This window comes from Pituophis catenifer, unplaced genomic scaffold (genome assembly GCF_029215685.1).
Source record: "Pituophis catenifer annectens isolate HBS135680 unplaced genomic scaffold, rPitCat1.0.hap2 SCAF_1, whole genome shotgun sequence".
Taxonomy (NCBI): Eukaryota; Metazoa; Chordata; class Lepidosauria; order Squamata; family Colubridae; genus Pituophis; species Pituophis catenifer.
In genome coordinates, this window is record NW_027256881.1 from 262,935,088 (window position 1) to 262,960,105 (window position 25,018).

The 25,018-nt window shown below is 37.4% G+C and overlaps 1 protein-coding gene across 1 annotated transcript in view; it reads right to left on the reverse strand.

Moving 5' to 3' along the window:
* The window catches only part of GAS2 (growth arrest specific 2), a 101,368-nt gene extending 76,682 nt beyond the window's left edge, over window positions 1-24,686 (reverse strand). The window contains exons 1-2 of the mRNA XM_070957547.1: window positions 24,545-24,686; window positions 8,704-8,825 (exon numbers count right to left, since the gene is read on the reverse strand). Coding sequence (XP_070813648.1) covers window positions 8,704-8,825; window positions 24,545-24,686 — 264 coding nt within the window. The remainder of the gene's footprint in view (window positions 1-8,703; window positions 8,826-24,544) is intronic.
* Between the last annotated feature and the right edge of the window lie 332 nt (window positions 24,687-25,018).

The window sequence follows — 25,018 nt, forward strand, 5'->3', positions numbered from 1 at the left end:
AAACTTAAAAGTGTGCCAGTCCATTTCCAGTCTCTGGACTAATCTCTGCAACATGTATAAATATTAAGATATATACCCCACACAAACAGTACAAATCGTGCCATTCTAGTGAATATGATGCCCCATTAATATCTACCAATATTTAAAACCAATAAAAGAATTAAAGTAATTGACAAAACAAAAACAAAAACAAGACAAGACAAAAAAATTACAAAAAGGAAAACTGTATAACGTTTATCTGTAAATAAGACCTACCCTGAAAATAAGCCCTAGCATGATTTTTTATGTACTCCTTATAAGCTCTACCCCAAAAATAAGCCCTAGTTAAGGTCGTCATCAGTGTGGGATGTGGCCAGCACTGGAGGAAGAAAGGGCGCAGGGGCCAACAGTGTCTAGCAGCAGCCACAGCCTGCGCAACACAGCATAGCTGAGTTTATTACCTGTCCAAGCAGCAGGCAAAGGCAGAAGCGGGGGGTGGCACATGATCCAGATGCGCCACATGGGCTGCAGATCAGCCAAGAGATACAAAGATGGCCACCTACCCATTCCATCCCTCCATCTCTTGGCTTGCCTAAGGCCTGTGCAGCATGTCAGGATTGCCTGCCTCCCCCCGCGCCTCTGCCTCCATCTGCTGGTGATGCCGCTGCAAGAAGATGAGCCTCCTGTGACGACCCAGGCACTCCAGCCTGATTCTCAGCTTTCTAGTGGCCTAAACGATGTGTCCGGTTCATGTGCCTCCCCCTACCTCTGCCTCCCCCTGCTGCTTGGACAGGTAATCAATTCACCTGCACTACATGGGCTGCACAATCCCAGAGTGTGCCAACCAATGGGCCAGTGGGCTGCAGCTGCTGCCGGACAACATCGGCCCCTGCACGCATCACCTTTTGTGCACACGCAGGGGGATGGAGTGCCCAGCTGGGCTGATCACCATGATATCCTGTTTCCCTGAAAATAAGCCCTAATGGCTATTTTGGAGCCAAAAATATATGTATATAAAACCGGGTCTTATTTTCGGAAAAACATGGGAGCAGTTTTACCATATAAAATTTCATGACATAAAATGTATCTCTGCTATGACACAAATCCATCCTGAATAGGAAGGTACCCTCCTAGATTCCCAAAATAGGGAGTACCCAGTTTTAAAATGGACCCTCTGAAAGCATTATAAGTAACCAACAGGATACCATCAGAGATGTTAAAATGCTTCAAATGATAATGCCTCAGAACACTGGACACATTGCTGCAAGCTGTAGAGGAGTACACAGTTGACTTTTTCAATGGCAGTCCTGTCCTATAATTTCAGAAACAGTCTTAAAGGATTAGAAATAATAAACAATTGTATAAAGAGTCAATAACCATAGGAAATTAGGATGATGTGCCATCAAATTGTTGTCAATTCTTAGCAACCACATGATAAAATTTCTCCATGATTTGCCCCTAACCTAGTCCTTCAATACTTCCAATGGTATATTCATTGCTACTATCTGCCCCATTGCTGGTCAGCCTCTTCTCTTTCCTGCCACTTTCTCAGCATTAGAGCCTTCTCTGTGGTCTTTGCATAATATATCTGGATAATTTGAGCCTGGTCACATTACACTCATGTCAGAAGCACCAAGGTGCTTCCAGGCTGAAAGGATTACTGATATCACCATTGCCAGAGGATACCCAGTTGAGGGCTCCTTTCATGTTCTCGGCAGGAGTTGGAGCAAAGGATGGGAACTCATCCCATTCCATGGCAGCACTCAGATCTCAAATGCAGACTTGCTAATCTCTGACCCAGAGTCCTAACCACACAAGCCACTGTGCTCCTATATTTGAACCAGGTGATTTGTGCCTTGAGCGCACAAGTCACTAATTTGTTCAGTAATCCATTTCTTTGTTTTCTTGGCTGTCCACAATATTCTCAGAAGTCTTCTCCAACATGAAAGTTTAGAAGCATGCATAGTCTTCCCATTTTGCTTTTTCAAAGTCCAACTTTTGTTTCCATAGAGCAGGGATGTCTAACTCAATTTCATTGAGGGCTGCATCAGGATTGTGGTTTACTTCGGGGGGCCAGGGGGGCCGTGGCCGGAGTGGCCGTGGCCTGGGTGGCATGGCCAGTTCCCACTGCTGCGTGCTCACTCTCTTTGGCCAGGTTGCTCCCCTCCCCTCCACCTTGCTCTGTACTCCACCCCCACCCACCTCGCTTTGTGGCCGTCGCACTAGTGCATTGCTGAACCTCCTGCTAGGTTTGGCAGCGGCCTTGAGTTTGACACCCCTGCCATAAAGTGACACAGGGAACACATTGCCCAATTCTAATTGTTAATAAACATAAGGCCCAGTCTGACCCATAAGATTTTGTTTGATATTTGGTCACTCTGCCCAATATTGATTCCCTTGTCTTTAAAAGAAAGAAAGATACTAAAGCAGAAGTGTCCAACCTTGGTAACTTTAAGATTTGTAAACTTCAACTCCCCAGCCTCCATGCTGAAGTTGAAGACCACAAAACTTAAAATTGCCAAGGTTGGACACCCCTGTGCTAAAGTTTAAACCTGGCATACTTCTCTGTATAGACCACATATTCAATCACTGAATTGTAGCCTTTTTTCCTAAGAGAGAGTTCCTTTATTTGGACTTTGTTTTAAATCCCTGATCATGCTCCCCAGTGCTACAAGTTATTAAAGAAGAATGGGTATAAGAGATCATTACCAAAACAAATTGGATGTTCTCCCCAGTGTTCAATTTAAAACAAGGTAGAATTTCACCTTGATATTGCTGTGATTGCATTATATTTAAGGAAACCATATATATTTAGAAGGCAGAAGCAACATTGCACAGTTTACACAATTTTGACTTTTGAAAATTGGAAACCATTAAGCCAATGGAAGTTCAACTCTAGACCCTCCTTCCCAACTTGCATGGAATTGTATTATATACCCAAATTGGTAAATTCAAGTAGTCCTTGCTAAGCGACTATTTGAAGTTACAATGCCCCCCCCTAAAGTCCCTATTTATGACCATTTTTAAAAGTTCCAATGGTTGTTCCTCCCCACTATGATTTTTTGTGGTTTTGTTTTGTTTTGTTTTGTTTTTTGCAAGTATCAGATCCTTATTTTCAGATGTTTGCTTAACAATTATATCATTTGGTTAATAACCCTGGTGTTTGCTTAATGACTTTCTCAAAAAAGTAGAGCCAGGCAATGACTCAAATAATGACTGTCACAACTTATGACCATAACTCTGAGCTCAATTATGGTTGTAAGTCATGGACTACCTGTAACTAACATTATAATGATCATTATAATAGTATACATACATCAAATATAGAATTCTATATGGAAGCTCAAGAGGGACGCAGTAGCTCAGTGGCTAAGACACTGAGCTTGTCGATCAAAAGCTTGACAGTTCAGCAGTTCAAATCCCTAGTGCCGTGTAATGGGGTGAGCTCCTGTTACTTGGTCCCAGATTCTGCCAACCTAGCAGTTTGAAAGCACATAAAAAATGCAAGTAGAAAAATAGGGACCACCTTTGGTGGGAAGGTAACAGCGTTCTGTGCTCCTTTGGCATTTAGTCATGCTACATGACCACGGAAACGTTTTCGGACAGCGCTGGCTCTTCAGCTTTGAAATGGAGATGAGCACTGCCCCCTAGAGTCGGGAATGATTAGCACATATGTGCAAGGGGAATCTTTACCTTTATCTTTTTATGGAGGCTCAAATACGCAGATTAAGTATGTGAACAGCACAGAATTTCGACAAGTGACATGAGATACAGCAATATGTGAAGAGTGTGTCATAATAAAAATTGAGGACATATGTTTCCTGATAAAGAAATGAGCTGAGATGAGAGTGGGTGGTGGGGGAAGGCACTATAATGCTTGGAATAAAAAAAAAAATCTGGAAATAATTTACGCAAAAAACATGAGTATGAATAGAGATACAGTGTCTTTTCTATTGGCAAAGTATCTCATCACACCCAGCTAGAGAAACAGATTTGGGCTGTTTTCCCAGCACAAATGTATGTATACTACATGACTTGCATAAATTTCATGCACCAAATGTGAACTCTATGCTATCCCAGATTCTCCACAATAGGATTCTTTATAGTCTTGGGCTTCCTATATCCAGGCTTTATGGAAACTATTCTCATGGGTTTACATCATGGAAAGAGCCATGCTCAAATTGATTCTGACAAGACCAAAATAGTTTGTTGCATTCCATTATTTTGAGATGAAAATAATGATGTGCCCTCATGGCCTTTGAAGGCTGGTCAGTAACAGAGGAAAGTTGCAAAGGAAGTCTATATTTTTCCTCCCCTTTGTAGGAAGAGATAGAACCTAGCAGGACCACACAAAGTGCCAGATGGAGCTCATCTTACTGACACCAAGGGTCCTCATAGCATTAGTCACTCCAAATGAGTCATTGTGTGAAGATGAAATATGAGTGTCAACAAAGCCCACTGTAGTTTTCAGAGATAATATTTTGTTCTAAATGAGAAAATGACCACAACCTCTAATCTATCTACCTCACGATTTTGATCCCTGCAAATCTAATCTTTGGTTTTGCTGACACTTTTTTATCCTGTCAGAGTACTTCACAGTGGGCAGAAAATCAATTTACATAAAGATGAGGAACAAAATGTCTATCTGTTACATTTTTTTTCCTGTCTTGCTCCTGAAAAAAGATCTAGAAAACTGACAAGGGAAAAAGCATCAAACCTACATTTTGCTATTAGAATTGGAACTATTTATTTTTAGGTGAACATAAAACAGCACACATTTTTCATTAAATTGCCTTAAGAGATGTTGGAATGTAACCAGTATTAAGTCTGAAATATAATTAACATAGACTGTCTCAAATTTATATTTATTTGTGTTGAGTTGAGAAACTTACTTTCATTATATAAACATCCTTTTGGATAATAGCTATTTAATTTTCCCCCCTAAACAGCTACCTTTCAAACTCTGAAGCACTTTCTGTCAAGCTTTTTATAAAATATGAGCCAAGCCAAGTATCACTTTAATAATAGCACTAGCAATAGAATTTAGACTTATATACTAGTTCATAGTGCTTTACAGTCCTCTCTAAGCAATTTGTAAACATATTCCCCCTAAAATCTGGCTTTACTGACATTGGAAAGATGGAAGACTGAGTCAACCTTGAGCTGGTCAGGATCGAACTGCTGGCAGTGGAATGCAGTGTTAGCCTGGAAGACTGCATTCTAACCACTGTGCCACCACAGCTCACTTCAGTCACATAGATGGCCTCTACCAAAAGAAAATCATTTGGATTGTGGTTATTCACCATTGTGTTCCTATCTGAAGTAATATACTCATGCTACTAATGCTGCCTAAGGAAATGTGTGTGGCTGAGGTATAAGGTCTTGGTACATGAACCATCCAAACAACATCCTAAAACAATTTTCTCTACTCAGTGCCCTCAAAATATTTCAGGGCTTTTAATTCACCACCATTCTTAACCACAAAGCTATGTAGTCACATCACTGAAATAACACTTGAATTAATCTTGGATTAAAAATATGCTTAAACTGCAGACAATTTCAGTCCATCCCTACTGATATTCACATGTACATGTGGTTTGTAGTGTGATTTTAGCAGATAAACTGAGGAATGAGTAGGTTTGTAACCGAAGCTGCATCAAGGATAACTGCATAAAACCAGGTAGAACTCTGTTCTTCACATTTTATTTGTCTTCACTTAATAATGTGTACTCAGTTGACTCATTTTCCTGCATTCACACAGCATGCTAAACTACTATGGTTTGGATTTCACACAGCAGGCTAAGCAAAAATGTGCTTGGTTAATATGTGATGGCTTATATAAAATTTGTTATTTCTTGCTCCCATATAATTAAACAAAGATTCAATATGAGTCATTTGTTCAATCTCTGTATTATTGAAAAAGAAGGAATCCCTTTGAGAGTCAGTGTGCAATAAATTCTTAAGCTCTACTTCGAGAGGCATGATTTGGCACCAGAAAGAAACCAGAAAGCTCCCATTATATGAAAGAATGCATTAAGATATAAAAGTAATGTTTTAATTTATTTGGGGAAATGAAACAAAGACAATAATTGTCAATGAAGTCTGATGGAGACATGCACCCTGCTGAGGTATAAAAAACGTGACTGATAAGCTTTCAGTTCATGGAATTACTTTATTGGTAAAATCTTCTTCATTCCTTTTTCTTCATTCTAACCTCTTCTCTGCTGTCTGCCTCCCACTCACTCAGCTGCAGTTTGGCTGTTGTCTCAGGCACAGATCCTCTGGCAGCTGTTTCCTTTTTAAAAACAATCAGCCTGCACCTACCTACCGAGTGCTTTATCACTTTTAATAGCAGCTGAAGTGTCTTAAAGTTTCCAGCTGCCAACCACATCTTCAAGACAGCAGCTGGACATGAGCTCCATTATAAGTTTTATGCAGCCTCATGACTCTGTAGTAGCACATACAGTATATTATGAATGCAGTTAAACTCATGCTTTGGAAGAGCATTACAGAATCCTTTAGTACGTTAAATGCCATGTGACAGCATTCTCATATACTGTAAATGCTCTTTTGTATGAAGACATGCATTTTCCAGCTGTGGAGATTATAGCTTGAAGCTTCTACCCAAGAACCCATGAAAAGGGAAACATGCCTTGGCAAATGTTGACAATGGTAAAAGCTGTTGTGTTGCCACTTCTTTTCATTCTTAAGATATGGAATGTGAAATCATATGCTTGTGCTCACACTCTCACTCACATTTGCACAGCATTAGGGTGAGGTTTTCAGCTCTCATTTGCATGACATCTACACTACCTTGGAAAAGAAACTAGCTTCTGGAAAGGGGAAAAAAACTTCAAGAAGGAAGGGAACTATCAGTTATTTTATACCTTCATATTGTGGCATAAAAAAACCACAAAAATTCGTAATCACTACACCAATTTGATCAAATGGTTAATGCACCAGCCTAGAAACCAGGAAACTGAGTTCTAGTTTCAATCTTAGGCATGAAAGCCAGCAGGGTGATTTTGGGTCAATCACTTTCTTTCAGCCCAACCCACTTTATGAGATTGCTGTTGTGAGGAAAATATGAAGGGGGAGGAGTATTAGGTACATTTGTGGCCTTGAGTTATTTATAAAAGTAATAAGGGCAGGAAATTAAAAAAACCATCAATTCACAGTCACTCAGGCGCTCGTCACTTCCCGCCTGGACTACTGCAATGCTCTCTACATGGGGCTCCCCTTGAGGAGCACCCAGAGGCTCCAACTGGTGCAGAATGCGGCTGCACGGGGGATTATGGGAGCGAGGGGCTGCTCCCATGTGACACCTCTCCTGCGTGAGCTGCATTGGCTTTCAGTGGTCTTCCGGGTGTGCTTCAAGTTGTTGGTCATCACCTTTAAAGCGCTCCATGGCATGGGACCTGGGTATTTGCGGGACCGCCTTCTGCCGCCGATAGCCTCCCACCGACCAGTACACTCCCACAGAGAGGGACTCCTCAGGGTGCCGTCAGCCAGGCAATGTCGGCTGGCGACCCCCAAGGGGAGGGCCTACTCTGTGGCAGCTCCTGGCCTCTGGAATGATTTGCCCCCAGAGATACGAAGGATATCGGATCTCCGGGTTTTTTGCCGTGCCCTAAAAACTTTTCTTTTCCATCAAGCAGGGCTGGCGTGAAACACCCCTCCCTTTTTTTTGTTTTTTAGCTTTTTAAATTGTCAAAGGGGTTTTAGTTTTCAATGTTTTAAATTTTTGGGCCACAGTTATTTAATTCTTTTAATAATTTTAAATTTTGTATTGATATGTGTTTTAGTTCTGGCTGTGCACCGCCCTGAGTCCACTTGGAGAAGAGCGGGATATAAATTGAATAAAATAAAATAAATAAAATTAAATTATTTTTTTAAAAAAAGAATTAAGTGCTAACATAAATAGTAAAGCAGCAACAAATCATCTCCATTTTAATTTATGAGGCAGCACTAACCATTTCAGGGAAAAGCAAATGTGAATAATTGTAGCAACTACCATAGTTCAGTGTGACATCATCTTCTGTTCATTGCTCTTTCACCTTCAGTACCCCTTTCATCTAGCTGATACTGCTTACAGATCAAGTCATAAACTATTGTTTGGCATCATACATAAAAATACTGATAGAACTCAGGTTAGGAGGAAAATACAGCTTTTCCTGTGGAAGATCCTATGTTTGATGTTTGTTATTTCTACTTTTAAAAGACCTCAGGCCATTAAACTGGAAAGCCTTCTCCAGATTACAAAATTACAAAATTATTACTGTTTTTCAAAGCAGGCCATACCAGGTCAAAGTATATTCAAAAAGAGAGCTAAACATCACAGCATCTTTTCTACACCCCACCCAAAATTGTAATTAAATTGTATAGATTGCTTCAGCTTCCCTGCCTTATTACTTCTGGTATGCAATTCCACAAGGGAAAGATTAATGCAGAGGCAAGTGTTCATATAATCTTTAAAATGCTCATTTATTTGGTTTTATGTTTATCCTGACTTTGCACCAATAATTGACATTGAAGACAGCCGCTGATTAAACACTGTCATGATTTCCTATTAGATTATAACCAGACTAATGCTTTCACCAGCATTAGTAATTTTACATATGGCTAAAGAAATAAATCATTAGTTATTGTCACTGGAAAGTTTGAAACCATTAAAAAAATAAACAAAAATCCTCACATACATGTACTTTCCTAAATTAAGTTTACCTTCCCAAACTTGATTTCAATGCAGTTTTCTTTAAATTTCTCCTGTAAAGTCTCTGCTAGCTGACAGAGCAAAGCACCATTATCCAATTTCTCCATGAAGGTTTCAGCTGTTATTTCTTTCCCTGAAAAAGATACAAAGGGAATACCAATCAACACCAGTTTTGTGGGATTGTTCATTGTGTGGAAAAACATGATTGCACTGTGGATTTTGTTGCATTAAATTGTGATTGCTCCATTATAAATCACATACTCATTTTAAAAAAAACATGGCAGAACCTTTATTGAAGGAAAGCTATAGTCAATGAAGTCAAAACATATTTTATTTCATGATTGCCAATCTGTATTTTCCCCACAGCAGTTAATGGTAATACTGAAGAGTGTTGTTCTAAAGCTTAAAACACATGTAGCCAATGTAGTAGCTTCACATTCTGAGACATTTCTTATAAATGCAGATGATTGTAATGCCAGATTGTCTGAAAAGATATGTTTTCCATAATCTAAATTTAGCACTTTTCCTTTAGGATTTAGGGAGGATGACATTACACTAGAGCACCAGTCAAAAGACATGATTTAACTTTGATGAAAAGGTGCTGGAAGCATCAGCCAATGGATTGGATGTCATTTACCTTAATGAGCTGGGGGGATGAGGATGGTGGAAGTATTTGATACTTTTTGGAGCAGAAAAAGAGTATTTTGCTTATTCTGATTTAATAAATATTATAGCTCTATTTAATCTTCACAGTTGTAGTTTCCTACCCACTGGAATGAGTTCCTTCTGAGATCTGGTTGCCTTCCATTGTGATAGCATTCCAGAGGGCCTTGAAAAGACCTGCTGTTCTCCTAGAACTGGGCATGGATAGTCGAAGCCCTTTGCTGGATAATGGTTACATCTGTTCTTTGTGTTGCTAGCAGGATTTATCACTTTTTCTGTTTTAGCTTTATTCTTCCTTTACTTTTCTAATTTATCTTCTATTTTTAATTTGTTTGAATATATTGTGAAATAACTGAACACATCCTGGAATCAGCACCAAAATGAATTTTTATTGATTGATTTATTATTGGTAAATGCCACTTAATAGTGCTAATAACACCACATATACACCTTCGGCATTGATAAAATTACCATCAATAACTGCAAAAGGCAGAAAGGATGCATATAGAAGTACAAAAAAGGAAATATGACAATTTTTTTTTAAAAAAATGTATTTAACGTTTTATAAACAGCAATATATGAATACCTAACCAGTTTAAATAAATAAGGATAATAATCCATTTATAAATAAACAGACAACAGCAAGCCAGCTGAGAAAGGACAATTGGCACAAAGAAATCCAAAAGATCTTTGTACTAAAAACAAAGGCAATTACCTCATACTACACCTTTGTACGATCAGCTCGACAAAATGACCAAGAGAACAGGTTTTGAGTAATGTGCCCTAAATGGCACTGCCCTTGAGCTTTTTATGGTAAAAAAGAATGTCAGACAAATGTCCATCAGTGGTAAGTGGTATGTAATGCTTCTATCCCTCATTCTTGTCTCCAATGACAAGACTACATGAAAGCAAATTGTTGCAAACAGTCCCGTAAGATTGCCTTATCCATTTATTGCATCTTGATCATTTTTGATCTTCCAATAATCTTTTCTAAGTATCTTCCTGGCAATACCTAGTTTGCATCAAAATAGGGATGCAGAAAAGCACTGCTCCTTCTATTACAGAATCTGTTCTGTACCAGACAGCCAGAAATGCTGTTGTAAAATAACTGGAATAATTAGAAGATAGTTATTTTGTTTGTTTTCACGGCCCTCTGTATGCAGACATGGGAGACTAACAGTAACAGAGTTGGAAGGGACCTTGGAGGTCATCTAGTCCAGCCCCCTGCTCACGCAGGAGACCTCTACTAGGGATTCGAACTGCCAACCTTTCTGATCGACAAGCTCAGTGTCTTAGCCACTGAGCCACCTAGTCAGGCTAGACATAGAATTATTATGAAGATACTTTATGATTTCTACAAATGCATTTATACCTTGCAAACCAAATAACAATCCTAAACATCATTTGCCTGCAGAAAATGCATGAAGTGTTGCCACTCTCAATTAACTACAGCTGAAACTCTCAATGCAATTTGGGATGCTGCCTAAAAAGCCCTGAATCAAAATTCCCCAGCATGCAATAGAAGTCTTCACAATTCATTTCTTTCAGCACACTTCCACTACCATTTTAAAATAACCATGACTTAATGGCTAAAACTTTGCCTAATAATCTTAACAAAGTCTATGGCAGTTTCTTAACTTGTAATTTAAATAGGCATGTTTCCAGAAAACATGATTAATTATAATTTGATCTGGTGCACACATTAGATTGTTATATAGTGCGGGTGTTGGTATGTATACAGTATTGTACACAGAATATATTATATATAATATTCCTTCCAGTCACTGTCGACTACTGGCAATTGCCTGGATTAGTTCCTGCTGTTTTCCTGGCAAGATTTTCAGAAGTGATTTGCATTGCCTCCTTCCTAGGGATGAGAAAAGAATGATTAGTCCAAAGTCAGCATCTGCCTTCATGCCGAAGGTGAGTCTAGAACTCACAGACACCCAGTTTTTAGCCAGGTGTCTTAACCACTATATCTGATTGGTTTTCATGATGGGTATATAGGCTTTGGTTTTTTTGTTTATAAACAATGGCTTGTTGTATATTATTGTTTTACTACTCCAATCCAGTCTTTATAAATCAGGATAACCCACCAACTGTGTTTAATCTAAAAGGGGGGGCGGGAGGCTTAAAGCTCCTAATCCAAGCTGTCCTGAAAAAAAGTCTATGGAGTTTCTCAGTCATAGTTGTCTCAAAGGTGCTTTTTCAAAAGTCAACTGGGCTGTTTTTTCCCCCTTGAGGTAGAAGGAAAAAAGGTTCATCCATAAAACAAGAAAGTACAGCTGACTCTTACATCTGGGGCAAAATTCCAACATCAGGATTTCTTAACAAAACAACCCCATCTATGCAAACTCAAAAAAGACTAATATAAAAATCTCCCTCAAATCTCCAAACAAAATATCTTTCTTTCCATGAGACCTGAAGATTTCCAAGTTCAGTCACAGTAAAGGATCGTGGCTTTTTGTGTTTCTTTAATTTAATGTCTCAGCTGGTAAATTGTTATGTAATTTTGTGCTCTTTAAAATTATAGCTTGCCCAAAGCCTAAGACCAAAACCTAAATGGCTATTATCATATTGTGGAAATTACAGAGTTTCTTTACTTGCCACTTACAAGTTTATACAACAAATCAAAACCTAATTTAGTAAGCTTGACATTTAATTTATTTATCAATTTATTTGCTTAATACTGAAGGCTGAGCATTATGCAAAAATATGAAATGTAAAAAACCCATTTTTGTGAATCTAATGAAGTGCATTAATATTGAAGCCATAATTAAAATGTTAGTCATTTAAGATATAAAAAGCATATTGCTTTTGCAGCAATACATATCAACACATTCTAGTTTTTTCTTTAATTATGACAAAAAATATGAGTGCATTATAGTTATCACATTAAATTCTATAATAGTTATATAACAAATAGTTAATAACAAATTAAATAATAGTTAAGTCTAATGACTGATCTATACTGAAAGCTTTTTTGAGTATATAAACTCTGTTATACAATAGTTGCTCCACTTTTTTCGCTTCCAACATAACAGAATATTTTAATTGGGCCAAGATCTATTCAAATTTATTAATACATTTACAATATTTGATGGTAGAATACTATCAGTGAAGTTTCATTTAGCACACATACCTTTAAGCATGAGTAAAATGGTCATATGATATCCTAATCATATCCTGTTTCATGATTTATGGTTCTGCCCTACTTCATTAGTTTATTTTATATAAACTAGTCAAAGTAAAAAAAGGGGGGGTTAAATCAGATGCTGAAATAAATGCTGTTAACCACCACAAACCTGCAAATTAAAATTAATGAATTTTACTTTCAACATCTATACCTGAAAAATAAGTAAGTTACATCAGCCTTCAGTATACAGACTATGAGCTCAGCAAGGAACATTTCTTTATCTACAACAATCAGCTTGAAATCCAAGAGACTTCAACCCCCTCAAAGGTCTAATGCAGTGATGGTGAACCTTTTCGGCACTGAGTGCCCAAACCGGAATACATGTGCATGCGCATGATGCATGTGCACGCAACGTGTGCTGGAGCACCGGAAATGGGAAGACCACCTGGCCAGTGCACATGTGTGCACTGGCCAGCTGGTCTTCAGGTTTCTGGCGTGTGCATGCATGCTGGCCAGCTGGTCTTTGCACTCTCCGGAGCACCGGAAACCCAAAGACCAGTTGGCCGGTGCTTGCATGCCTGTTTTTCAGGCCATTTTTGGCTGTTTTTCAGGGCATTTTCAGGGCATTTTCCAGCACTCCAGTGCCCACGAAGACCAGAAGCCAGAAGAGCAGCTCCGCCTGCCACCTCTGGGACTAAGGACTCTATGTAATGATGAGCAATAAGTTAATGAATTACCTAAAACAACCACTATTTAGCAGTGACATTTCCAATTTTCACTTAATATTCAGATACTAGGGAAAATGATGTCACAAGATCATGAGCAGAAAGAGATGCATTCACTTCCTTCCCTGCGCTTATTTGAGAGCTGATGTTCATACAGTATGGCTGTCTGCTTTCTGATTGGCATTACTTGCTAACACAAAGTAGAACAAACAGGATTAGTTTCACTTATTCAACACATATCCCACACATACAAGTTCTTTTTTTTTTAAATTTGATTTTTATTATAACATATAATGATATATTCAATACATTTTTGGTTCATTGGTGCAAATATATACATATATACATCTACATGCATTATTACTTGTCTTTTATTTGATATTGTTTCTTAAAGCTAAATTTAATTTCAAAACACTTAAAGATAATAGTGCTCAAATCTCTAAGACTAAATGTAATACTGTTCATTTCTCCATTAATTAATACTTAATCTCTATACTCTATTTCCTTCTTTATTTCTTTTCCCCATCCATTCGTACCACATGTCCCACATGCTATAAAATTCCGAATCTTCTCTGTCATTAATTTCTGAAATCAGTTCGTTCATTTCAGCGCACTCCAGTATTTTCCCAATAACATGTTCTTGAGGTGGTATTTGTTTTTCTTTCCAATACTGGGCAAAGGAAATTCTAGCGGCTGTCAGAATATGTATAATTAAATGCTTTTTCTTTTTTGCATATTCAATTTTCAAAATTCCCAGGAGAAAGGCTTTTGGTTCGAAATCAAAACATACAAGTTCTATGAATTCAAGAGACTATCTTGCATGCAAAAACCCTGCTTCAAAAATGGGAGAAGTCAGGCAGAGAGTGGATGGAGCAACTTTAATTATTTACTTTATTATTAAATCATATGATTTTACAGGGGGTTGGTATTAGCTATAAAAAAATATTTTGGCACTGAGATTCTGCTGGCCCCACAAAGGCTAAGCAGAATCCAACAGAGTTAATATTGGATAGGAGAAACCAGAAAATCCCAAGGCAGTGGGCCAGAATGGAAGTCGAAGAAACACCTCAGAAGAAAGCTGTAACAAATCTTTTGCCTTACCGCCAAGAAATGACTAAGTAGTCACCAGGATTCAATCCTGACTTCTGAAGAGAACCTTCACTGTTTATTTTATTCAAAAATAAGGCCACAATGTTGATTTCTTTAGCAGACCCCAAAAAAACATATGAATAAAGGAAATCACCAGAATAAGCAGGACTAACATTTTCAACTATATTTTTCAGGATTTGCATGAGTTAATTGATAAAACAGATCCCTTGCAGAATTTTTTTCCCCTTCAAAATTCCTCCCAAAGGGAAAAAAAAGTCTCATTTTGGAGGGATTTGGACATGCATTCAATTTCCTAATGTCACTATTCCTAAAACAGGTTTGAAAAATTTTGGATCTGACCATTCTAGGGAGACCTGGGCATAGAGAGATTTTAAAAAATGTAAGTACAGTAGATTGTGCTTCTTGGGCTTCTGCTGCAGTCTCTTAATTATATGATTTTGAAGTGGAGAAGGCTGATAGATTAATAATTATGCAATAGTTATAGGTCCACAGGTTTAAAAAAAAAAATCTGCTTGCAAAAACATGGTTCTCCTTCCCGAAATGAAATTTAGCTGCTGGGTAGTAGTGAGTGATTTCATTATAAGCTGTATTCTCCCACAACGTACTAAGGAATTTGCTATCAAGTTAGTGCAGTGTAGCTAAGACATCTGGTACCATACTATAACTCTGTTGGATTACAACTGCACAATTCCCAGCTTGCAGAGCCATTGACTGGAGAAAGCCATCCTAAATAATCAATTGCTTCACAGTGTAATTGGGAACTTGGATTTTGATAATAATTTCAAGTGATAAATTTTATCTTTAAAAAATATGAAAGAAAGTCTTTGAGACAGCAGAAAACCACATAATACTTTTTTGAAGTGAAAAAGTTGGCTTGTTAATGCAATTTACTCTAAATTAATGCCCGCTTAATATTCTGGACTGCAACCACCATAAACATGTGGGCTGCAGGCGATATGGGAGTCATAGCCAATCACATATGGGCACACCATGTTGAAAAACACTTTTCAAATCAGTCTGTAAAATGTGGTTCACAGCTTTCATGTTATGGAATATTAGCAATTTCTGGATTTTACTGATTTCAAAGTCATAGTTCCCGAATAGTGTCTTGTTCACTGTAATTTTGTCTCTTTCAACCACCTTGCCTCTACATATATTTTTGTCTATTGGAATATTTGGCAGATTTCCTCCCTGGCAAATGGCTTCAAACAGTTTGGGTTACTACCAATTCAGTCATTTATCTCCAGTAGCGTCTCATCCAAAAACCAAAATAATATGCAACAAGCATAGGTTACCTTTTTGCCCCAAATGACAAACTGTGACACCCTAACCATGCCTATGAGTTGATAGGATAGGATTATGTTTTGTTGTACTGTTGTTTTCTCTCTCTCCTGAAAAGTTTAGGTTTCAGACAAAATGTTGATTTTTCAGAACCTAACCTAATTTTCAAGACCTAACCTGAGGTCGTTAGAAATATGTATGCAAAAGAATGCTGCATGTTACATTCACCAGGGACAACAAACTTAAAGTATACCTCATACACAAAACACCAACCAGAATAGATATCTTCACATTATTAAGACTGATGGGAAGAAGGCCTGTCCTCTCTCAGCAGTCTAATCAAGACAGCTGTCTCAGCACTGCTGATAGCTGGCCAGGTGATGGATGATCAGTTGGACAAAAGGCAAGAGCTCTCTAGAGGAATGGAAATAGCTTTTGCAATTCCCATTGTTTTTTCAGTCCTGATCCATGTCTAGCCAGTATGTTAAAATGAACACACAGAGCTAGCTTTGAACTCTCCTTAAAGCTTTGAGGTGTCTAACGTATGCATTACTCATTCCAGCAAAATGTTTGCACACCTTTTAATACCACAATAGTAATTAATGGGAGTCAACCTTTTTCATTAAATTACAATATGGAAACACTTTAGGAGAGAGGCTATGCCGTTACTAATCTCATCTGAGAAACCCTCCAAGCCCAGAGCTACGGACCCACCCATAGAAACTTTTTTTTAATCTAATATCTACCCTGAAGCTTTAAATAACACCAGTATATGCTTTCAGATTTTGTTAAAACCATCTGCCCTTTACTGTCTCGATTTGTCCACAGAAAATGTTTCCAATGTGTAGACTTCAACTTCCAAGTTTCTTGCCGGCCTGACCATTGCTGAGAGTTGAGATCCACACATCCAGAAATTGTCTAAATTAAACACTGTATTATAGCTTTTACAATTATAAGGATCTCTTTAAGTCCAATTCCCCATCCAGAGACATCAGTTTATCCCATGTTTCTTCTTTTGCCCACCAGTGAGTTTTGGATTGATTATATGAGCTTATTTTTGGCTGGCTTGTGTTTTTTTTTCCCCTGCCAAATAGATTAGGATTGGATTATCAATCAACAGTTGACAATTATCTCTGCAGAGATATGCAAGAATACCTGTGACAGCCCTTCCAAATATTGAGGCTAACTCTGAGGGGACCATGTTTATCGTTCCTTATCTGATGTTTTTATATTGGCTGTTTTATCAATTGTGATGCACCACTCAGAGTCACTTTTAATGAGATGGAGTGATAGTGAGTGATATAAATTTGATAAATATTCTCTTCTTTCTGTTAAACATACCCAGATCTTTTTAACCATTCTACATAAGATTTAGTATCCAAGGCGCTCTCCATTTTTGTTGCTTTTCTCCGGGCTTTCTCCTGTTCTCCAGCATCCTTTTTTATGGTGGCAAACAAAACTGGATATAATATTCCAGGTGTGGCCTGATGTCAAGTGTGAGAGATCAGGTCCACATGTGAAGGTCTCATCAAATTGATGTATTGCTAATTATGCATAATAATTATGCCATTCTTATGCAATTAGGAATCTTCTCAAGTAGAGTTAGATAAGGATCAATGGAATTCAAGAAGGGTTGGACTTAGACTTGTGGTTTTGTAGAAATTCTAGGTTGATCCCACTCTTAACTCCATTTCCCAGGTTCTGCCACTCCTTCCCCTACAGATCAGTGCAGCAGATTGCAACATTATACTGGCTCTTTTGGGAGTTGAAGAGAGCATTGTTACTCATATTTAATGTGTGGTCTATCAGACACTCAGAGCCTTCTCACAAACATTTCTGTTGAACCAGGTATATCTTATGTTATATCTCCATGTCTGATTTTTCCTACCTAAGTGTACAACCATACATTTCTCACCATTGAAATGCATTTGGTTGCAAAAGGCCCAATATTCAAATCTATAGAGATTATTTTGAATCCTGATCCTGTTTTATGAGGCAGCAGCACTACTGCCCCCTCATATTTGTGTCCTCTGCATCCCTTCTACCCATCTCAATGATTCATAAAAATGTTGAACAGAACTGCATATCTCTCTCCACTTAGGCATAAATCCATTAATAACCACATGATGGTTATTCAACCAATTGCAGATCTGGTTGGTACTGGAATCATCTAACCCACATTGCCCCAGTTTAGCAAGAAAGAGATTGTGGTCTACTTTATCAATTACCTTACTGAAGATCAGGCACATTATAACCATTGATCTATTACTCAAATCTGTTTTTTTTTTAAAGGATAAATTACTAAACTGTTTTTAAGAAACTCATCCCGGCTTTCAGTATTCACTTTGGCTCTTTCTAAATACCTGAAAACCCACTAATTTGTTATCTTTTCTGGGCTCTAACCAGATATTGAAATCAAGCCATGTATGGTATACATTTTCCTGAGTGCACTTTTTCTCTTTTAAAGATTGGAAAAATGTTAGCTCTTCTTCAATCTTCTAGCATATCCCCCATATTCCAGCAGTTCTCTAAGATTACAGTTAGTGGTTCTGAGATCATATCTGCCAGTTTCTTTACCACCCTGGGATGTAATCCATCTGGCTCCGGCAAATTGAATTCATTCAAAGCTGCTAGTGTTCTCTCTCCACTTTCTTGCCAATTTTGACCTGAATGTCTCTCCTGCAGCTGCTGACAAGATGGACCATTTTTTTAATCTTTCAAAAAACCGTCAGAGGCAAAATAGGAATTAAGCAGTTCAGCTTTCTCCCTGATTTCTTTAACCACTTTGGCATCTTCTCCCAAAAGTAGCTCAACTTTTCTCTTATTTTGCACATATTTAAATGACTGTTGTTGTTTTTTTGACATTCACCCTGTAAGCCTCAGTTCCTTTTGAGCCTTTGTCTTCCTGACTCCATGCTTACAAATTCAGGCTATTTCCTGGTTCTTTTGTTTTTGCTGTATGTCCATTTTCACGTTTTTTTTTTAAATCCACCTTTTCACTTTATCAAAGAGTTCTTCATGAAAACATGCTGTTCTCATCACCTCTCCTACTTTTCTTTCTCTTTGTAATGGCTTACTCCTGTAACTATTTATAAATATAGGAGGAGGAAGTCTTACATAAAATGTTTTCTGAAATAATTATAGAAAGGGTATTGTGCATATCCAGTAGATTCTTAATCCTGAAAGCTCTCAATAAGTCTTCCTCATACTTTCCTCACAGAAAAACAGGCATATAAAAGGACTGAAGAAATACCAATTACATATAGGCCAATCTCCCTCAATTTGGCATCTGCCTGATGTGTGGTCTTCAATTCTCAATATTTGCAGCCAACATGCTGAAATTTTTGGGAGCTGAAGTTCACATATAAATAAGGTCTCCAGCTTGGAAAAGGCTAGTATACCACATATTTTTTCATATGTCAAGAATGAACATCTGCTAGGAGGAATCTATTTATAGCCTTCACCTTCCTACATCATCTTGTTGCTCTTGTTAATTACTGTTATTATTTCCCCCTTATTTGTACTAGTATACTTCATAAAACAGATGAATTGGCATTGTCCAGTGTCCTGCCTTTCCCTTTCCTAATTGACCCCTGAAAGACTTCCTAAGAACCATATTGTCTTGATAAGAGAGAAGACGCAGACAAAGTGAGAACTTTGACCAGAAACACAAGAAGAAGAAATGCAACAGATAATCACAATAACGACAATAATGACAATGACAATAATAATAAAGGTGAGCAGAATAAAGGCCAGCTGAGGGGATACATAGTTCAGTTTGAGAATAATCAGAATTATCTTATATTATCTTCCTCTTAGAAAATATCATCAGCAACATCCTTGTTTTTTCTCTTCCTACTGAATGCCTATCTTTCTGTTTAGGCCTTTTAAACAGTAAGCTTCAGTGAGAAAGGCCTTACAAGTCTCTCTGTTAACTATTTTTGGCCTAAAACCAAGGTAAAATGGTTTACTAAATAAATAAAATAAAATAAATAAATAAAACAGCTCAATGGCTAAGATGCTGAGCTTGTCGATCAAAAGGTTGGCAGTTCAGTGGTTCGAATCCCTAGTGCCGTGTAACAGGGTGAACTTACATTACTTGTCCCAGCTTCTGCCAACCTAGCTGTTCGAAAGCACATAAAAAATGCAAGTAGAAAAATAGGGACCACCTTTGGTGGGAAGGTAACAGCGTTCCATGTGCTTTTGGTATTTAGTCATGCTGGCCACATGACCATGGAGACATCTTCGGACAGCACTGGCTCTTCAGCTTTGAAACGGAAATAAGCACCGCCCCCTAGAGTCGGGAACGACTAGCACATATGTACAAGGGGGACCTTTACCTTTTAGTTTGGACACATTCTGTAAGTTAGCCCATTTGAAGTATCTTGTTTCAAAAATTGTTGCCCTATAATGCACATTTAACTAAGTTAAAGGTCATGACAATGAGAGATTTGTTTATGGAATGTTTCTTGTTTAACGTGAATATTCCATTTATGTACTCTGCTTTCTTTTCCCTACCTAATGTCTTAATTTATTTATCTAATTTTATCTTTCTTTTCTACATTTTCCTAATCTTACCAATTCTGAAAGAGAAAAGCCTGGTGGATATGTACTAAAACGCAAGTTTTTAATGTGTATGAAAGCTTTGGCCTATTGGCAGACACCATACTGAAAACCTGCCAAGCAGACCTCTCTTCTAAAAAGTGGAAGATGATGCTCTCCTCCTGCTTAACTGTAATTTAAATGAAATCCGTGCACAGGAAGAGAAGCATAAAATAGTGAAAGACATTTTCTCCATAATTACCAATAATTTTCCTTTAAAGTAGTAGGGGAGAAGTGCCAAGTATATTACAGACTAGAATGCCTTTTTTTCATAGGACTGTTTCAAGAAACTCAAGAGATTTTCACACAAACTGAGAAACAGCCTTAAGCTTCTCTGTAACATACAGAGGAGGAAAATGTATGGCTTTCCAAATGTGGCTCAACTACATCTTCCAACATCCATGATTATTGTTTCCTTGGTAGACAATGGAGAGACACTGACATAAGGAAGTAACCTATGACATTTACTACATTAAATTCTGTGTTTATTGGAGCTTTTCTGGGTAGGGGGGGGACTGACAATAATTTTGAGTATCACTTTTTCAGCTCTCAATTTTAATATAGCCAGACATGAATCCTAAACTTCTCTGTCTCAAGGTAACAGGCATTTACACTTTTGTGTATATCCTGCCAACAGAATTAGAAGTTTGGCTCAACTTTCAGCTTTCTAAATATGGACACAAGGCTGTCCTTACTTATAAATTCTGTTTTACTAAACTTTAAGTCTTCTGGCAATGAGAGAATGGCTACCACATGAATAAGACTAAGTAAATAGTTGATTTCCCATTGGTAATATGAGGGTGTTATTGGCTCTTCTGACTTTAGCAACTCAAATGCGTAGCATCTTCTTCCCACTCTTCCCATAAATTAATGGATTTTTGTGCAGTCCATTGTGCACTGAAGTGGTGGCTGAATTCTTGGAATGCTTAGGAAATCCACATTTTTCTCAGTGGTGGAGGAGCAATTATACTAGCATATTGGAAAATCACTTGCTTTTGGCCATCCCCTCACTGATAAAATGCTTGAAAGTCTTCAACTGAAACTTTAAAAAATTACAATTATCCAAAAAGTCTATCTTCCTTGCTACTTTCATTTCATTTTGCCAAATAGTGATCAGACTTCAAATGTTTTGAAGTTTCTATATCATGGTCTACAAGCAAAACTTTTTTCAGTGAAATTTTTAATCAGTTTGAATTGAACTGAGTTACTGGTGAATCTTGAATTGAATCATACCCAATGGAATTTTGAATCTCTAAGCCAAATAAAATCAAGGCTATTAACTGGAGGTGCTCCAAGTTATTGTTCAGCAATCCCTTGGAGTTAAATATTCCATACTGCTGGGAATTCTTGACCAACATTGAATTTCTCATCAAACAAATGGATGAATATACTAAGATATAATGTTATAAAATGATTGCAATAAAACCAATGTTAATATTTCATTATGTTCTGATTTGTATTTCCATACAGAAATTGTAATTTCTATTGAACAATAATAGAATAAATTTTACTAAACTTTTCTTCATTCAAAATACTTCATTTGATCTATAATATTCCTTTCCAATATCTCTGCAAAGCACTCTTCTCTACCTTGAGGCTGTCCAAGTTGGCTTGGACAATCCTTCATTAGGACTTGGAGTCTCACCACATCTGGAAGTTTTAATGCTGTAAACAAGTTATAGTATTAATGCTATAAAACAAGTTAGTATAATTATTTTCCCACCACTGAAAAAGTGTGGGTTTCCTAAACTTGGCCAAGATTGATTGAATAAAATTGTTGTAGTGTTGCTTGTGAAATTTTTAACTGTTTTTTAAATATTTTAAACGTTTTTAATTGGTAATGAGTTTTAATTGGGCCAAATTTATATATCTTTTAATTGTTTTTAATATTTGTTCTGCATGTTTTTTAATCTGGCTGTACACCGCCCTGAGTCCTCAGGGAGAAGGGCGGTATAGAAATCCAATATAAAATAAAAAAATAAAATAAATAAAATTCAAACAAATTGTGTTTCTGATCAACATGGTTCATAACCACAATACTATTTCCAAACCAGTTATTTGTTTAAATCCAGATGCAGATTTTCTTTTCATTGGGCAATCACTTTTCTTTTTTACTAGTTGCTAGAAAGAAAACATGAAAGGAAAAAAAACATGGATTGAACAGAGAATGTCAATATCAAGCATGAAATTGCTATAAGAAGGTATGCAAATTAGATGTCTAGAAGCAGCCTTTCTGTTGTAAGCTTATAACCTTAGCTTGAGAGCCTACCATAGTCACTATATGATACCAAACCTCTGTAGCAGATGAACTGGAGAATGGGGCAAAAAATGCTTGGCTCCAAGCACTCTAGGCTGACACTACCTATTTAATCTAAATAAGAGTGAAGATGTATGGAAGGTAAATGAAGCAGTTTGACTAGAAAAAAAGGATTCTGTGCCGGAAAGAAGATAAAATCTGGTTTGTTCTTTTTTTCTCACACATACAGGTGCTAAATCATCAGCAGTTCACTAGAAAGCAGTACATGGCACAACTATGGCAAAGTTCCACAACTACAGTTACATTCCAGTCAATATGATTAGAATGCTGAGCATTTTAAAGCTTTAATCTTGTAAAAATCAGTATCGAGACTCATTGCTTTCTCTATCATTTCAAATATAAATACAATTTTATCCCCAAGATTCATCAAAGTGATTGGTAAGAATAAATACCAACATTTTTACTTGTAATAATCATATATAAAATAATGACACAAGCATGCATATGCCTTCTAAATTATTATTCAAGTAGTGCATAGTGAATTATTCTTAGAAGAACCTTAATTTGCCAATGAATCATGTCAAAAAAAAGTTGTCAGCACAGAAAACCAACTAATCATAGAATAATATATTCCTCAATCTCTACAAAAGCCTTATTTTTTGAAAATTGTTTTTGAACAGTCCTTTTTTTTTTCAAAATCATATTTCCCTCTCATTTAGCCTCTTGCACTGATTCAAAAGCACCACTAAATAGTAATGGAAATGTGTTGAAACCATAAACAATATTTCACTGCATGATATTTGCTGTATTATGTCTTGTAATAGAAGACATATGTGAAAGAGATTAGAATCCAGTTTGCGTGAGACATGACAGGAAAAAAAAAAGCCAGATGAAGATATCCAAGGCAGACATTGAAATGCAAATGCAGAAAAATTATGCTGTGCTCTTTTTCCATTCATTTTCATTCCATTCCATCTGATGAAAGAGAATTTGCTCTTAAAATTTATATTAAAATGTCACAATTGGAGAGGAGTCTCATGCACTTATTTAGGTTTACAGCCAAGGGTAGGTTTAAATTGCCTTGCATATTACTGTCCAATTATATCTCCAATTCCCAGGCTTCTCATACTTCAATTTAATTCCAAGGGAAGGTATCACAAGAGTTATAGCCATGGCTACTCATGATGCTATCAAAATATGCATTGTGATGTCACAACACAGACTACATACACCAGGGGTGAAATGCTACCAGTTCAGACTGGTTCGACCGAACTGGTAGCGATGGCGGCAGGTGGTTCGGAGAATCTGTAGCGATGGCAGCATGAGGCTCCGCCCATCCACCCTGGTTTTAACCAGGAAGTAACCTGTTTTTTACCCTCTGCTCATATGCAGAAGGGTTTGCACATGCACAGAGGGTCCATGCATGCACGTGACATGTGAGCGAGTGAAGCGAGTGAAGTGAGTATGCCCACGTGGCACGTGCACTTCCGAACCGGTAGGGAAGGTAAGTAGATTTCACCCCTGGGCTACACCCTTTCATATTTACATCATGATGGTGGAAAGAAGTACATTAAGGTGCAGTTTGCACTATAATACTGCAATGCATGTCTTGTCACTTGTTCCTCCTATGATAAGGATGCCTATGAAATTCACCTTGTTCATGTAAGATGGAGCTTACATGAAAGAAATCTTTAACACTTCCCACAAAGGAAGCAGTAAAGCAGATTTTTAACACAGCATAAATACATATAATAAATATATTTGATAGCAGGTAAATAAACAAAATTCTCAAAGTTTTACTATAGCCTTTTTTTCCTTCCCCCCCGCCCAATACATACATACATATATTATACACACATATGTTAAATTAATATGGAAGAAATATTTACTTCATTGTGACCTTCCAAATAAGAAAGCAGGTGAGAATTCTAAGCAGCCTATAAAACTAGACCGTAAACAAGACAGATGGTAGAACTTGAATTATTTATTCAGAGCAGGTTTTTCCACTTGCATGTCAGGGTCCAAGATCAAATTTAGAAATGCTTGACAATAATTACAGTATGTAGAAATAATCTTACCCAGCAAGTTTGTCAGCCATAGCGCCAAATCTTCCTTCATTGGTAACAAATTAGCCTCATGTCTGCTGGCCAACCACTGGCTGTACTGGTGCATATCAGAGAGGCCAGGGCCTCGGACCTTAGGGCTCAGAGAAGTGCACATCCTTCAGCCACTGATGGTACCTGAACTCTAGAAAATGTAAACAAAAAAACAAAAAAAAAATCACCTCATATAATGAATTGCTTCCAGATGCTAAGGGTCCAGATTCAATAGAAGCCAGTGTTAAAAGATGAAAGATAGATGCACAAGAACAGAGCACAGTAAGACAATTGCATATTAGCATGTTTTTGTCAAATGTAGACTTTTGGTGTTGATCATTCAAAGGCAAAAAAACAGTTCTGTCTGTATATATTTATGTATATACAGCAGGGATTGGCAACTGCCAAGCTGTCTCAGGAATTCTGGGAGTTGAAGTCCACAGGTTGTAAAAGGGC